The sequence below is a fragment of the Anomaloglossus baeobatrachus genome, chromosome 3, assembly GCF_048569485.1.
Source record: "Anomaloglossus baeobatrachus isolate aAnoBae1 chromosome 3, aAnoBae1.hap1, whole genome shotgun sequence".
Lineage (NCBI taxonomy): Eukaryota > Metazoa > Chordata > Amphibia > Anura > Aromobatidae > Anomaloglossus > Anomaloglossus baeobatrachus.
Genome location: NC_134355.1, coordinates 249,807,331 through 249,825,071, shown reverse-complemented (window position 1 = coordinate 249,825,071; position 17,741 = coordinate 249,807,331). Strand labels below are relative to the sequence as shown.

The following is a 17,741-nucleotide window of genomic DNA, read 5'->3' as shown; positions in this document are numbered from 1 at the left end:
AAATTTGTGAATTTACACTTTATTTGTTGCATGCCATTTACAAGCAGTGTTGGCTCTCCCTCTTATTGTTATTTAGTGAGAGACTCAGATTAAGGGTCAGCACACGAGTAATATGGAGCGAGTGGAATGCGATAAAAAAAAACCCAAAAAAACGCATTCCACTTGGACCAATATTCCTGTATGGGGCCTGCTCCCATGAGTTATTTTTTTCTCAGCTCTAATCGGATCGAGGAAACAAATCGCAGCATGCTGCGGGTGCAATGCCATCCTGTTTCACTCGCACCCACTCAAGTCTATGGGGGTCGAGAGAAACATTTCATTGCACTCGCATTACAGCGGTGTAATGCGAGCGCAATGTGATTCTCGCATGAGCCGGCAACGGAGGAGATAGGGAGATAAATCCCTCCCTCTCCTCCGCAGCGCTGGCCCTCCCTTCCGCAGCTGTGGTCTGATTGCACGATCGGACCACAGTCGCATGACACTCGGCTCCCACTGTGCTGCGAGCGTGAGCAGAGTGTCATGCGAGGACTCGCACAAATCCCCATGTGGCCTCAGCCTTACACTTTAAAAAGCATCTTATGCCTTAATTTCCAGGTTACCTTTGAGAAATGGCTATATCTTCCACAGTAAACATAGGGCTATCTTATTACATGGCTGAAGCAGATTTCAATTTGAGTAAAGTTCAGCCTCTTGGTTGGAGGGGAGATACATTTTTGTCTGATTTATGTTTCCATGATTTACTTCTGGTGAACAGAATCACCCATTTTCCCTCAGATTAAATTCAGTAAATTAGCAAATTAACAAAATGGCGAGATCTGAATGCTAGGCCTAATTTACCATTCAGATGATATATGAATCATTTTTCTGCTTCACACACATTGCAGAGAAGAATCTTTCCAGATTTACCCCTTACTCTGGTAAGATTAAAGTAAAACGTATCTGTAAATAGTAATGGAAATTATCTGATTTGTTAGGGTCATATTTGAGAATGTGTCACGATTTAATCTGCTAATCTTTTAGGTTTTTTCCTATACCAAATAGGTACAACTGCTTTAAAAGGGACCTATGGTGATCAGTTTATGAGAAACAAGCTTTAGTTCACAGTCCATCTCACACAAGGTTACCACAGTATGTTCATTTTGCAACACAATGTTTTCATATAGTGACGCTATAGCCATCACTTCTGCAACATTTAAGTCTCAATTCTAATATAAAACTCAAAAAACATTCAAGAGGCAAGCAATCTAAAGTACAATGTAAACTTACTGATGGGATTTGGGAAACTGAATTCGACCTATTTAAGCGTCTCTGGGTGAGATTATTTTCCATTTCATTGACCTCCGTTTTAAGTTTGTCCAGCTTTTTCTTTTGTACTTCTAGTTCTCGATGAAGCCGCTCCATTCTTGCTTTCTGATGTATCAGCAAAGCTGAAAAAAGTAAGTTTATAAGAGGTTTATTAGCAGTTATGACTGACTTTAATAATAATAATAATAATATAATAAGTTTTATTTCTATAGCGCCAACATATTCCACAGCGCTTTACAATTAAGAGGGGACATGTACAGACAATATGAGACAATACAAAATAACAAAATTAAGATACCAGGAGGAGTGAGGGCCCTGTTCGTAAACTTTAAAAGAAAGAAGAGTCAATTGCTTCAAAAAGATTAACAAAAAAAACCAAAACCCTAGTTAAAAACATTTGGCATAAGATTAACAGCCCAAAACCACATTACTTATTTATGTGATATGATGACCTCCTAATGTGATGCCATCAGGTGCGCTTTACTCAATTTGAGGTAACAGCTTTCATGCCTATATTGGTGTTATCAGGATTTCATTATGGCCACTTCAGGATCCCGAAAAATCAAAAAAGGCGTTGTCCGGGAGTTTTATATCAATGGCCTACCCTTAGGCTAGGTCCCCAATATATCATTGGCTCTTGATTAATTTGAATAGGGGGCAGGTGAGCAGTACCAGGCTGCAGCTATTATATAGTAGAAGGAACTGTGCAGCTTCACAACTGAGCACTTCTGGAAGCCATCACTGGGAGAAGCCGATTGGCAAGAGTGCCAGTGTCTCAGTCCCACCAAACAGAAATTGATGATCTATCCTAAATAGAAGCCATCAATATAAAAGTCACAGACAACCCCTCTAATACTGAAGCTCCTGTTAGTAAAACGTCACACAAATTTTGTCAGCATTCATGCAAGTGTAAAAAACGGATTTGTGTGTACTCACCGTAAAATCGTTTTCTCTTAGCCATCATTGGGGGACACAGGACCATGGGTGTTATGATGCCTATCCATAGGAGGATACTAAGCAGATGCAAAAAGCATTAGCTCCTCCTCTGCAGTATATACACCCCCTGGCCGGGCCAGGCAACCTCAGTTTTAGTACACAAGCAGTAGGAGGAAAAGGAAAAAAAAAAAAAAAAGACAGTAAAAACTTCTCAACAGAGGAACATGAGAAAAAAAAAAAAGTCATAACCAAATAAGGTACTGAGAAAACCAAGGCCCAACAGGGTGGGTGCTGTGTCCCCCAATGATGGCTAAGAGAAAACGATTTTACGGTGAGTACACAAAAATCCGTTTTTCTCTGACGCCTCATTGGGGGACACAGGACCATGGGACGTCTTAAAGCAGTCCATGGGTTGGAAAAATAAAAGACGACAACACAACCCAAGGACTAGGAACCAGTCCCAGACAGCCTGGAGCGCCTACTGAGAGATGTGCTCTACTGCCGTTTGCAGAATTTTCCTACCCAGATTTGCCTCAGCTGAAACCTGGGTATGGACTCTGTAATGCTTTGAAAAAGTATGTAGGCTAGACCAGGTCGCAGCCTTACCCACTTGTTCCACTGAAGCCTGATGCCGAATGGCCCACGAAGCGCCAACTGCTCGCGTGGAAGGAGCCTGCAGCCCACTAGGAATGGGCTTGAGTTGCAAGCGGTAGACTTCCTGGATCGCAGAGCGAATCCAGCGAGCCAGAGTTGCCTTTGAAGCTGCCTGTCCCTTCTTAGGCCCCTCAGGAATGACGAACAAAGTCCGTTTTCCTAAAGGGGGCTGTCCTGGATATGTAATATCTGAGCGCTCTGACGAGGTCTAACGTATGCAGAGACCTTTCCACCCTATGAACTGGGTGTGGACAAAAGGGAAGGCAGAACAATGTCCTCGTTCAAATGAAACCGGGTAGGAACCTTTGGAAGAAAATCCGGAAGGGGGTGCAGAACACCTTGTCCTGGTGAAAGATCAGAAAAGGCTCGCGGCAAGAGAGTGCTGCCAGCTCCGAAACCTGTCTGATGGACGTAATTGCCACCAGGAATGTTACCTTCCAGGACAGAAGAGCAAGGGAGGATTCCTTGAGAGGTTCAAATGGAGACCATCCAGAACGAGATTGAGGTCCCATGGGTCCAGCGGCCGTTTATACGGGGGAACTAGATGGGAAACTCCCTGGAGGAAGGTCTTAACTTGCGGATTTTGAGCCAGGCGGCATTGGTAGAAGATTGAGAGCGCTGAGACCTGCCCTTTAAGGGAACTGAGAGCCAACCCCGCTTGCAAGCCAGACTGCAGAAAGTCGAGAATTTTGGGGATGGCCAGAAGCATAGGCTGGATGTTAGTTTCCCTGCACCATGAAAAGAAGATTTTCCACGTACGGTGGTAAATGCGGGATGAAGCAGGCTTTTGGGCGCTGATCATGGTGGAGATAACCATGGGGGAGAATCCCGCTCTTGTTAATACCCAGGTCTCAATGGCCATGCAGTCAGCTTCAGGGCTCTGGAGTTCTGATGGGAAATGGGCCCTTGGGTCAGTAAGTCTGGGATGTCTGGAAGGCGTCACGGTACGTCTGCGAGCATTTGTACTAATTCGGCGTACCAGGCGCTCCTGGGCCAGTCCGGTGCTATCAGTATCACCGGGACTCACTCTGCCTTGATCTTCCTGATTACCCGCGGCAGCAGGGGTAGAGGTGGAAATATGTAAGGCAGGCGGAAGTGGTGCCAGGAGCAGACTAAAGCATCCGCGCCAATGGACTGCGGGTCGCGTGACCTGGCTATGAACGCGGGTACCTTTGCGTTCAACCTTGAGGCCATTAGATCCACGTCTGGTGTGCCCCAGCGAGTGCAGATGTGTAGAAACACTTCTGGGTGGAGAGACCATTCTCCAGCAGCCAGGCCTTGGCAACTTAGAAAGTCTGCTGCCCAGTTCTCTACCCCCGGTATGTGTATCGCTGATATCACTGACCCCGTCGATTCGGCCCAGCTGAGGATCTTGTGGGCCACGAGATAAGCCGCTTTGCTGCGGGTGCCCCCCTGCCGATTGATATAGGCTACAGCTGTCGCATGGTCCGATTGGACTCGAATCTGACGACCCACTAGCAGAGGGCAGAACGCCCTGAGCACGAGGAAGATCGCGCTGATTTCCAGGATGTTTATGGGTAGGGAATACTCCTGGGGCGTCCAACGTCCTCGAGCAATGTGGTGCCGGTACACTGCTCCCCAGCCTAGGAGGCTGGCGTCCGTGGTCAGAACCAGCCGGTTCACTGGGAGAAAAGATCTCCCCTTCGATAGGGATGAGGACCGAAGCCACCAGCAGAGTGCATACCTGACTGAAGGCGTCAGGTGAAGATGTTTGTCCAGGGAGAAGGGGCCGCCAGAAGGGCTAGCTGCAGTGGGCGAAGGTGCAGTTGAGCAAAAGGTACTGCCTCCATAGCCGCCACCATCCTGCCGAGCACCTTCATGCTGAATCGAATGGAGCGAGACTGAGGACGTAGAAGGCAGCGTACCGCTTGTCGAAGAGCGATCGACTTGTCCTGAGGGAAATAGATCAAGCCCTGACGGGTGTCCAGGGACATGCCCAGGAAGGTGATGGATCGTGCAGGGACCGGGGATGATTTGTCTAGATTCAGTAGCCACCCAAAGCGGGATAGGGTGTCCACGGTGATCTGTACGCTGGTTGAGCAGTCGCGGAAGGAGGGGGCCTTGATGAGGAGATCGTCCAAGTAAGGGAGCACGACTACTCCCCTGGCGTGAAGGACGCTCATGGCGGCCGCCATGACTTTGGTGAAGACCCTTGGTGCGATGGCAAGGCCGAAGGGTAGGGCTACGAATTGAAAATGGGAGTCCTGAACTGCGAAGCGGAGGAACTTTTGGTGATCCGGGGCGATGGGTATGTGCAGGTATGCGTCCTTGATATCTATGGAGGCGAGGAATTCCCCTTCGACCATGGATGCAATAATGGACCTTAGGGACTCCATTCTGAATCTCCGTACGTGCACATGTTTGTTCAGGTGTTTGAGGTCCAGGATGGGTCGAACTGACCCATCCTTTTTGGGGACCACAAAGAGGTTGGAATAAAAACCCCTGAACTTCTCATCGTCCAGGACGGGTATTATAACTCCTGCTGTTTGGAGCGAGTGGATTGCTGAGAAAAAAAGGCCTTGCGTCGTTTTCGAGTCTTTCGGGGGTTTGAGAGAAGGAACCGACTCGGGGGTCGGGTCCGAAATTCTATGTGGTAACCGGAGGACACAAGGTCTCGCACCCGTCATCTGAGGCGGCAGCCCAGATGTGTTGAAATAGCCGCAGTCGACCCTCTACAATGAGTGAGTCTTCCGGGGCGCCGAAGGAGTCATGAGGGGGGAAAACGACGTGGCCAAGTCTCCCCAGTCCTGGACTATTTCGGTCTAGGCTGCCATGACGAAGTCGGTTTCGGGGAGAGCTGAGAAGGTCGGTCCCTGCGTAGTCCGCGGCTAGTGGCGGGGACAGCGCGGGATGTCGACCAATCAAATGAGTTCCGAAAGGAGCGGAACAAGGACTGTGAACGTCTGGTGAAGGTCGTCCTGGGCTTCAGTTGGGGAAGGGAGATACTTTTTCCTCCCGTGGCGTGCGAAATGAGCTTGTCCAGACGTTCGCCAAACAAATCGGTCTGGAAAAAAGGGAAGGCCCGTGAGACTTCTTGGAGGCAGAGTCCGCTCGCCATTGTCGGAGCCAGAGAGCTCTACGGATGGCTATGGTATTTGAGGTGGCAAAAGCTGCGCAGGTAGCAGCATCATGGAGGCCTGCATGAGGTACTCCGCCGCAGCGGCAATTTGAGCTGTTACCTCTGTGACGGTATGAGGGAACTGGGATTCCTCAAGCGAAGTGTTAAGGGATTCTGCCCAGACCGAGATCGCCTTTGCGACCCACACAGAGGCAAAGGAGGGCGAGAGGGAGGAACCCGCAGCCTCAAAAGGCAGAGCGGGCGAGGTGCTCCACCTGTCTTGTCTGTCGGGTCCTTGATGGAGGAACCATCGGGTAAAGACAGGAGCGTTTTTGTGGCAAGGCGGGAGACCGGGGGGGGGGGGGGGGGGGGGGGGGTCGACCGAGGGCGGATCGGCCCAGCCCTTAGGGGCAGGTGAGGCAAAAAGGGTACCAGGACTCCATGAGTTTACGGTTACCGAAGCGCCTGTCAGGCTTCTCCCTTTGCTTTGTGAGGATATCCTGAAACTCTGGGTGATCAGCAAAAACCTTTTGGGGTTTCCTTGCCCTCTTAAAAGGAGACCACATGGTCAGTGGTAGTGGATGGGGGATCCTCCACATGCAGAGTTTGGTTGATTGCTGCTATAAGGAAGTCTATTGCAGTTTGATCATCTGGGGAGGGTGAAACCAAGGAATCATCCTGGTACAAACAGCATTCTCTCTCCTCCAGCTCTTCAGAAGCCGTGGAGCGTGTGGGAGAGCCTGCCCTGTGTGCTGCCGAGGGAGAGCCATGGCGGCCATGAGAGAGTGCTGGAGACACCCGGCCGTGTGCTCTTTTTCTGATCCCTGCAACCGGTGAAGCATGGGCCCGGATTACCTCAGAAGAATCCTCCATAGGGGTTTCCTCAGGCTGCGTTCCGTCCAGGGGCCCAGAAGGGTGTGGAGGACAACATTGCATAGCCAGCACCAGGTTCTGTGACAGTTTTTCCATGGATTGGGACAGAAACTGTGCCCATTCCGGTGGGCTGGGAGCCCTAGGCTCTGGGCTGACTGTTGCTGCGGTGGTGGCGGGCTGGGGGGGTCTTGGGGGGCTATAGGGGCACAGGACTCACAGAGAGAAGAGGTGTGTTTACGTGGTAGCTCAGCGTGGCAGGCAGTGCAGGCTGAATAATAGACTATGTGAGCCTTAGCACTCTTAGTACCCTTAGAGTTCTGCATGTTCCTAATAGGAGTATGCCAGGAGGGGGAGCAATGATATGCAGAGCTACAAGTGAAGCAGTGGGAAGCAAGGATTGTATTTGCTTCAGTGTACCTCACCAGAATCAGCCGATGGCCCTGCGTCCTCAGGAAGGAGTCTCTGTGGAGATCTTCGCGCGTTTTGCTGGGGGGGCGTGGCTTATCGCTAAAAGAGCGCCAAGAAGTCCGTGTGCCCCCTGCTGTTGGTAGTAAAAAACGGCGGGAAGGGAGCTTCTGTGAGTTTTTCTCCCCCTCCCTCCAGTCAGCACACAGCTACCAGTAGATCTCTGCAGGAGTCCCTGCAATCAGCAAGGGACTCCCCCCTCCTCCAGCCAGCACACAGCTAGAGGGAATAAACACTGAGTTTATGAGCCCTGGGAGCCCTCCCACCGCCACCGTTCGATTATCTCTGCAGGATTCCCTGCAATCAGCAAGGAACTTTCCCCTCCTCCAGCTATGGTGGGAATAAAAGACTGTAAATTCAGTAGTCCTCGGAGCCTTCCCTGCACAGTCTTTCTCCCTTTGTCTGGGAAACCAGTCAGGGGGGATCTCACCTTAACACTGCCTCAGTCCAGCCACACAGGTGCAATGTATCAACTCAGAGCCTGCAAAGAGCTGCAAAGAGGGGCTGAGGAATTGTGCCTCTGCCCTGGGCTCTGGAAAATCGGTGTCTGTGGGACCCGTCGTCCAGTAAAAGGCAGCCCAGGATCCAGCGTCACAGGAGGGGGTAAGTGGAGGCAACACTCCGCGTTCCCGACCGTTGATGGTATTGGGAGATCGGTCCCTAAGGGAAACAGTCGCCCTCAAACAATAACAAAACCTTGAAAGGATGTGCTTCCTACAGACACTAAGCCAAAACTGAGGTTGCCTGGCCCGGCCAGGGGGTGTATACTGCAGAGGAGGAGCTAATGCTTTTTGCATCTACTTAGTGTCCTCCTATGGATAGGCAGCATAACAACCATGGTCCTGTGTCCCCCAATGAGGCGTCAGAGAAAACATAGATAATACTCAAATACTAAAGAAGCTAAGGAGATTCAGCAACGTTTTATTGAAATGGTTACTGTGCTATGAGCATGCATACAGGGATCTCTCTGTCATGAGGTAGGACAGTCTACTGGATTCTAATTGGGAATTTATGCGGTTCTGTGTAATTTGGATTTTATTCAATTAGACTCTGAATCAGACAATGTGATGGGTTCATATAAAGAATAACTTGTGGATTTTCAATACAATAGTCCACACTGAAAACAGTGTTTAATACAGAAAAATCAGTGGCTTACATTTTTTAATAGTCAGCCAGCTCTTCACAGTTGGCTCAGATCATACGTCAACACAAGAAAATATGCTCTGGGTTGAGCAAAGGACCAGAAGTACGGCGGCCTTTACCTAGGAAAGAAATGGCTTGAACAGAGTCGGGCAATTAATTTTCCAAGGGGGTCTCACATTAGCCAGTGACTGGTGTGGAGGGCCGAACAAATAGATTAATTCTGCTCAATATTAACAAATTAATTGTATTGCTTAATATTGAGCAGAATTAGGTATACTTACATCCCCCTACATACAGTATAAGCCCACACACAGCCCACCTAAATACAGCATGAGCCCCCACATAGCTCTTTATAAACATGAGCCTCCATAACAACCACTATATACTATGAGCCCCTACATAGATCACCTATATCCACTGAGCCCCCACACAACTCTCTATATACAGCATGAGCCCCAACGTAGCCTCCTAAATACAGCGTGATCTCCCAAAGTCTCCTAAATACAATATGAGCCCGCCCATAGCCTCCTCTATATATGAGCCCCATTTAGCCTCCTAGATGCAGTATGAGCCCCCATATAACCTCCTATATACTTTGTATGTAAGAGACTGATTTCTCAAACATCCTATACACAGGCAAGGTGGGGGGGCCCTACATACTCAATTCGCTCCCATTCGACTGCCACTCTGTTCAGGTCTCCAATGCACTGACCCTCTGCACAGCACACGCAATGATGTGATGTCATCGCATGTGCTGTGCCTTGCGCTGATTGGTTGAAGACCGTGCACACTGCCCCTCCAACAATATATTCCCTGCTGTCTACATCCTAAGGATGTAATTAGTGGGGACATCAGAAAGCAAGTGGTGGTGGTGGATGGGCGGTGTTGGAGGGTATGTTGCTGCCTGCAGGCCAGTTTTCAACCCTTCAGCTGTATCGGTCTGCGGGCCACACTAATAGCTAGGGGCCGGCTGTGGTCCACGGGCTGCACTTTGCCCATACCTGCTCCGGGAGGATTACGGCACTAAGGCTAAAAACAAAGTTATATAATTTACTATTTTAAGCTACTTTAAAAAGGGAACCTGTAATCAGATTTATGCTGCTCAAACAAGCAGCATGATTCTGAGTATTGCAGCCAAGTATACAGTACTCCGACATAGTGAGTACTGAATCACTACCATGCTCGGATGCGGTGTACTAATAACGAGCAGTTGGATGCACGGACGGGCTCAACTCGTATACCACGTATAATGGAAGTCTATAGGAAACTGCTTGAGTTCTCCATTGGCTTATATTATACTTGGTACATGAGTCGGGCCCGTCTGAGCATCCAACTGTTCGTTACAAGTACAGAGCATGGTAGTGTTTGCTCATCACTAATCACAACTTTAAAATGGACTATTAGCATAGAATGACTGCTAAATCAGGTACTGGTGCATGAGGACGTGGCCAAACATTAAATGCACTTTCTCACCTGCTTGGTTTCACTCTCTCTTTACCACCCTCTTTGATTGAAAGCTCTATAGCTAGAGAAGGGTGAATAAAGAGGGAAAACAAGCATGTGGGAAGATGTGCCTGAATATTTCACCACACCGGACTAGTCAGTCAAGACACGTGGACTGTGGCTGGCTTTTAAAGCCATGTATTCCATGAAATGCTACAGCGTTTCAGAGTAAAACATACCTGGCTGAAATTGTGCAGCTGCCAGAATTATGCTGTCTTTATGTTGAGGAGGTCAACCTTTGAACTCTAAGGCTATGTGCGCACTTACTGGATTTTGCCGCGGATTTTTTGCGGTTTTGCTGCATGTTTCGCTGCAGAAAATGTTCATAACATCTCTGCAGTGAATCACCAGCGGAATTTGACAGCTGCATGTTTTGCTGCGAGATTCCCGCAGCAAAAACAATTGCATGTCAATTCTTTTCCGCACGTCGCTGCGGGATTTCACTCCATTGACTCCAATGTTAATCGTGAAATCCCGCAGGGAATAACGCAGGCAGCAAATTCTGTGCGGTTCACTGCGTTATTCCATGCGGTATTTCGCGGTTTACCTCCGGTAATGTACATCGCTTGTCTGCGGTTTTGCAGGGAAGTGATGTCATTACAGGAAGAGGAAGCCGTGCAAAGAGTAAACACACACAGATCACACACACACACACACACACACACACACATCACAGACAGACACAGACCACACATAGAAAGCAAACGGAAATATAGAAAAAAAAAAAAAAAGAACGTGTACTCCGCTGTATTTTTACCGACCAGCCGAGGTAAGCACACAGCAGAGGCCGGGTATTCTCAGGCTGGGGAGGGGGAGGGAGAGGGGCAGGGTTAATGTCCCCCGCCTCACTCCCCCTCCCGCAGCCGAGAATATCAGCCGCAGCTGCCCCGGGACTGTCGCATCCATTATGCGGCACTACCGGAGTGTCCTCGGCTCTTCCTGCAGCCGTGTAGCAGAGGCAATCAGGGTAATACAAGGGGTTAATGGTGGTGGATCACCGCCATTAACTCCAGGCTTGATCATGGCAGCGTCTATGTGACAGCTGACATGATCAACCCGTAAGTAAAGTGAAAAAAAACACAGAAAAATCCTTTATTTTAAATAAAACAAACAAGCCTCGTTCACCATTTTATTAACCCCTCCCGAAACAAAGCTCCGGCGTAATCCACAGGTGCTGTGCTGCTTACATCCAGCCGCGACTGACACAGACACTGCTGAATGTATGCAGCCTCGCAGCGAGACAGCAGAGGTAATTACCAGTCATTTCCCACGGCCGGTAATGTGAACTCACTGCCGACCGTGGGAAATGCAGCGATCTGTCCTCTGTCTATCTATCCCTCTATCTATCCATCTGTCTGTCTATCTATCCCTTTATCTATTCTTCTGTCTCTTTATCTATCTATCTCAGAGTGAAATGACTTTTTTTTTTTCTTCAATGTGCTTTATTGCATTGAATGCAATAAAGCACATCCCAACCCGCACGCGGCAATACCGCGAACAATACCGCGGTAAAACCGCGGCAAACCGCATGCGGTTTTCGGGTGCGGTTTGCCGCGGTTTTTTACCGCGGGTGCGGTAATCTTTGAATACCTGCGGAATTTTCTTGAGAAAATTCCATTTTCCAGTGCGCACATAGCCTAACGGTACAGAACATTTTTACATATGTATAGATTAGGCTTTTAAACGCCGTATGTTTCTATTATGCTTTCATGTGAGATTCCAAGAAAGCAACCATAAATGTAATGTGCAGGGTGGCATCTTAAGACTGCACCAGGCATGTACTTGTAGAAATTACTGGAAGGCTTATCAGGACTTGATTTCTCTTAGCAAAATTAAGTCACTAGAAAAATCAGAGAGGATTCCAAACTTTTGTAACAGTAAATCAGCAGTAGCTTTAAAATGCAAAATTAAACTTGGTAAAATGTTACTGCCCAGTCATTAAATTTGCAATTCTGCTGTTCCTGGTACTATACTAAGGTATAAGTGCACACGGAAAAAGAAAAAAAGAAATTTTCAGCTCACCTGTAGCCTGGGCTGTGGAACCCAGCAAGTGCACGGTATCCACCGGCAGGTCCCAGCCGGTAATGCAGAGGTAAGAAGTTGAAGGACGGATCCGGCACAAAAAAACTCCTTATAGTAAAAACATCGTAGCCTTTATTTTAAATGTTAAAAACCAACATGTAGTGGAGACCCAAGATTGTATCTATAACGGGGGAGATTTACGCGTTTCGGACTTGAATAAAAACAAAAAAGTCCTTAGTCATAAGTGCCCCGTCTGCAACACAAGACTACTAAAATAGACTAACCCATCAGTCGGACACTGGCGGAGGGGCGGAAGCAACATAATTGCATGGGAAAACAGGTGAAGAAGAGAAGCTCACAATAAATCGGATAACATTATTATATATAAATATACATATATGTATATATATATATGCATGCATACACATGCACGCATGCACATAAGTGACTCATTAGATCTTATAAGATGCAAGACCATCCACATGGATGTAAATAATGTGAATTTGAACAATAACAGAAATAAAAAGAAGTCCAGATTATACCATGCTAATAGCACATGATTATAAGAATAAATAGATCAATATGAATAGATGACTGTTCACAGAGAAAGGAATAAATTACTCACGGAAAAAAACAAAACATTTTTTATATTTTTTAAAAATAGGTAAATGTGTATATATATTCAGGAATATTCCTAAAAAAAATGTACCATTTGGGCCATCAGGGTATCTATAATTGGGTTTTGGTATCCATTATACCTCAGAGAAAAAAAAAAAAAAAAAAAGGGAAAAATTATTTTTCAAAAATAGGTACGGTATATCTATATATCTCAAGGGATATTCCTAAAAAATGTACCGTAGATCTGATCGGTAGTTTAGGCCATCAGGGTATCTAGAATTGAGTTTCAATATCCATGTTGCCTCAGCAAGGAGAGCCTGGAACCAGTCCCCACCTCGGGGGGGGGGGGGGGGGGGTGGGGGGGGGGTCGAGGTATGTATTCAATACCAGTAACCATCAATGACGAAAAATCTGTTGAATGATTTTCAATAAAATGCTTAGTTAACCCAGAAAGGGAACATTTTTTGACTAGTGTGGCATAGCTTAATGAGGCAGGGTCAGACGCTGTTAAGGGTACCCGGATATGTTCTGAGATTCTAACTCTAAGGGCTCTCGAGGTACGGCCGACGTAATCCTTGTGGCAAATCGTACATATGGCCACATAAATAAGATGTGTGGTGGCACAATTAATAAATGAACTGATCGTAAAATTCTCATCTTGATTTCTCACGATGGATTTGGTATTGTACATAAACCTACAAAGACCACATCGGCTGGATCCACACTTGTAAGAGCCAGAAACGCTGAGCCAGGATTTTTTGTTGTTATTCTCCGAAGTGTACATGCTGGATGCAACAAGGTTCCCTATCGTGCTGGCTTTCCTAGCAACTATATTCACACCTGGCTGAAGGATAGAGTCAAGTGTTGTGTCTTGCCTCAAAAGAGGAATGAAACGTTGAATGATTTGTTTTATTTAAAAAAATCTATACTGAAAGGGGTGGAAAAAGTGACCCGGTTAGTAGATTTGAAGGATTTGGGATGATCTTCCAGTAAACTACTACGGCTTCTATTCGCAGTAATGGAAGAAGCCCTGTTCAATATTTGGTCTGAGTAGCCCCTCTTTTTGAGCCTGCTCCTGATAAAACTGGCTTCTCTGTGGTATGAGACTTCAGACGAGCATAACCTCTTAGCCCGTAGAAACTCCCCCACAGGTAGGTTCTGTAAAGTGTGGGGCATGCGGCAACTCTCAGCATGTAGGGAGGTGTTACCACTTATGGGTTTCCTATACAAGATAGAATTGATGGATCCAGTTAGGGGATCGCCGACAAGCTGATGTCCAAAAAGGGCGCAGATTCTTCATGATTCACTGTGAATCTTAAATTCAAGTTGTTGTCATTAAAGGAAGTATCAATAGCCGTTACGGCCTCCAGGGGGGAAACAAAATCACCCATCTCGCATATTAAGAGCTGGTCATCAATATACCTTGCGTACCATATAATGGACTTTAGAAGGGGATTATTATCAACATAGATATATCGTTCCTTCCAGACGACCATATAGACATTGGCCAGTGCACACGAGAAACTAGCGCCCATAGGACACCCTGTAATCTGGAGATAAAAAACCCCATTGAACTGGAAAAAATATGCGTCAAAAGAAAGCCTGTCGCCATAAGGATGAATTCCGTAAAAACATCACTGAATGAACTATATCTTTCTAGATGGTAACAGAGCTTGCAGGGCTTCCTGGTGTGGTATACTAGGGTATAACGATACCCCATCACTCGTCACCCAGAAGGAATTTTTCGTCCAAGTCATTTTGTCTAGGTTTTGTAAAAGGCTCTTTGTGTCCCTAATATAGCCTGTGGTACGTGTCATAAGTGGTTGGATATGGCAGTCCAAACAGTCACTCAGGTTGCTGGTTAGGGAGCCCGTACTGGCAACTATAGGTCTTAATGGAGGGGGGGGGGGGGAACCCCCTTATGAATCTTGGGCAAACCCTGGAAAATAGGACAAACAGGGGTATCAACAAATAGGTATTCCTGGACTCTTATTAAAGATCCCCCATTCAAAGCCGTGTGTCAAAAGAACCTGTAGGGTGGAAGAAAAGTCTAATGTCGGGTCACAAGTCAGCCGTCTGTAGGTGGAAGCATCACTCAAGATGGAATTAATTTCTCTCTCATATAATGAGTTGTCCAATACCACCACAGAACCACCTTTGTCAGCCCCACGGATGATTATACGGTTATTATCCTTCAATATCCTTTAATAATCAGAGGTATAATGGATACCAAAACCCAATTCTAGATACCCTGATGGCCCAAACGGTACATTTTTTAGGAATATCCCTGAATATATATATATATATATATACATATATATATACATATATATATATATATATATATATACATATATACATACATATATATATACATATATACATACATATATACATATATATATACATATATACATATATATATACATATATATATACATACATACATATATATATATACATACATATATACATACATATATATATATACATACATATATACATACATATATACATACATACATACATACATACATACATATATATATATATATATATATACATATATACATATATACATATACACACACATTTGCCTATTTTTGAAAAATATAAAAAATGGGTTTTTTTTGTTTTTTTTTCCCGTGAGTAATTTATTCCATTCTCTGTGAACAGTCATCTATTCATATTGATCTATTTATTCTTATAATCATGTGCAATTAGCATAGTATAATCTGGACTTTTTATTTCTGTTATTGTTTATATTCACATTATTTACATCCATGTGGATGGTCTTGCATCTTATAAGATCTAACGAGTCACTTATGTGCATGTACGTGTGCATGCGTGCATGTGTGTGTATTATATATATATATATATATATATATATATATATATATATTATATTATATATGTATATATAATAATGTGATCCGATTTAATGTGAGCTTCTCTTCACCTGTTTTCCCAAGCAATTATGTTGCTTCCGCCCCTCCGCCAGTGTCCGACTGATGGGTTAGTCTATTTTAGTAGTCTCGTGTTGCAGACGGGGCACTTAAGACTAAGGACTTTTTTGATTTTATTCAAGTCCGAAACGCGTAAAGCTCCCCCGTTATAGATCCAATCTTGGGTCTCCATTACATGTTGGTTTTTAACGTTTAAAATAAAGGCTACGATGTTTTTACTATAAGGAGTTTTTTTGTGCTGGATCCTTCCTTCAACTTCTTACCTCTATAAGTGCACACGGGCCTGTGTTTTGTGGTTGGAAAAATCTGGTGCATTGTGACAGACTAATCTCATGCACATGTTGCAGTAATCGTTACAAGGTGCAGGTAACCTGAAACATGCAGTATGTCACCCCATGTGGCAGCACAAGCTCAGTGAAATTCTCAGCAGTAATTAGCACAGCACGGCTTTTCTACTGCAGACCCATGTGCACATACTTAATACAATTAGATCCATTATCAAAATTAATATAGTGCATTGTAAAAAACGTTGTGCAGACACCTGATTTCAGGTGGATCTGTTTTTTTTGTTTTCTTTTTTACAGTGAAGTCTATGGAAACCGGATAATTAGCCATCCATTTATCTTTCACTTGTGAATGCTTTTTTTTTTTTTTTTTTTACTTGCCAGATTAGTTTCAATGGAAGATAAACAGCAATTCGTTAACTAATCCATTTTCCATAGACTCCAATGTAGAAAAAAAAAAAAAAGATCCAGATTAAATCCATTATTTAGGCTAAATTCACACTTCCGTTGTTTTGTATCAGTCACAATCCGTCGCCTTGAAGAATTACAGTATCCTGTAAAATATTTTGATGGATTCCAGTTTTTCCCCATAGTAGATAATGGTGATGAAACCGGTCTTTGAGCGCTAATGATGGATCAGATTCTAAATGTTCTTTTGAAGATTAGGCTTTATTGTTAAAAAGATAAAGCTCTTGTTATCACTTCACAACGCGTTTCAGCAAGATCCCCTTGTTTTCCTCAGGTCTCAAGGGGATCTTGCTGAAACGCGTTGTGAAGTGATAACAAGAGCTTTATCTTTTTAACAATAAAGCCTAATCTTCAAAAGAACATTTAGAATCTGATCCATCATTAGCGCTCAAAGACCGGTTTCATCACCATTATCTACATTGCCTACTCCTGAAGGGGAATCCGGCAAAGAGCTGCTGAGGATCACAGAATCTATCAGTTCACTTTGATTAATCCAGCGGGAGGACGGAGAGCCGACCTGAAAGCTCCAGGATCAAAGGAGTCGGTGAACCAGGAGCCATCAGCGTTAAGCCTCCAGCTCCATCCAGCCAAAAGGATCAGATAACACCAGTTACCACAGCCCCTCAAAACCAGAGGAATTACACGCTCATCACCGAGGTTGTGCGAGGGCGCACAACTAAAGCAGGTGAGCAGCTTCTAACTACACTAATCTAACACAAATACATCGGGTGCTCTTAGATTGCGCTATTGATTTATTTTACAGTTTTTCCCCATAGACTTCTATTGGCGACAGATTGTGACTGATGATGCTGCGCTGCATCCGCTGCGTCGCGGTCAGTCGTTTTTTGACTGACCGCCGGGCGGGAGCAACGCAGCATGTAACGTTTTTTGTGCAGTGGAATCCGTTGGATTTCGCTGCGCATGCACTCTCTGGCTCCCCGCACAGGTAACCAGGATAAACATCGGGTTACTAAGCAACGCGCTTTGGTTAGTTACCCGGTATTTACACTGGTTACGAGTGCAGGGAGCCAGCGCTGAGCGGTGTATGCTGGTAACCAAGATAAATATCGGGTAACCAAGCAAAAAGTACTTTGCTTTTAGCCGATATTTACCCTGGCTGTGCACAGAGCCAGACACTTCACCGCTCGGCTCCGCCCCCTCCCGCACTCAGCATTTATACACACACACACACACACACACACACACACACACACTTGTCCTGCAGTCCCCGCGGCACTGACGTCCTCTGTCACGGCACTGCTCGGCTCCACCCACCCCGAACTCCGCCCCCCGCACACAGCATGTATACACACACTCACCTGTCCTGCAGTCCCCGCGGCACTGACGTACTCAATGCCACGGCCCCGCTCGGCTCCACCCACCCCGAACTCCGCCCCCAGAACTCCGCCCCCGCGCACACAACGG

At 45.9% G+C, this 17,741-nt stretch overlaps 1 protein-coding gene across 1 annotated transcript in view; it reads right to left on the bottom strand.

The window, feature by feature from the left end:
• TAB2 (TGF-beta activated kinase 1 (MAP3K7) binding protein 2) overlaps window positions 1-17,741 on the bottom strand; it is a 124,277-nt gene that overhangs the window by 14,732 nt on the left and 91,804 nt on the right. Inside the window, exon 5 of the mRNA XM_075339791.1 lies at window positions 1,267-1,427. Coding sequence (XP_075195906.1) covers window positions 1,267-1,427 — 161 coding nt within the window. The remainder of the gene's footprint in view (window positions 1-1,266; window positions 1,428-17,741) is intronic.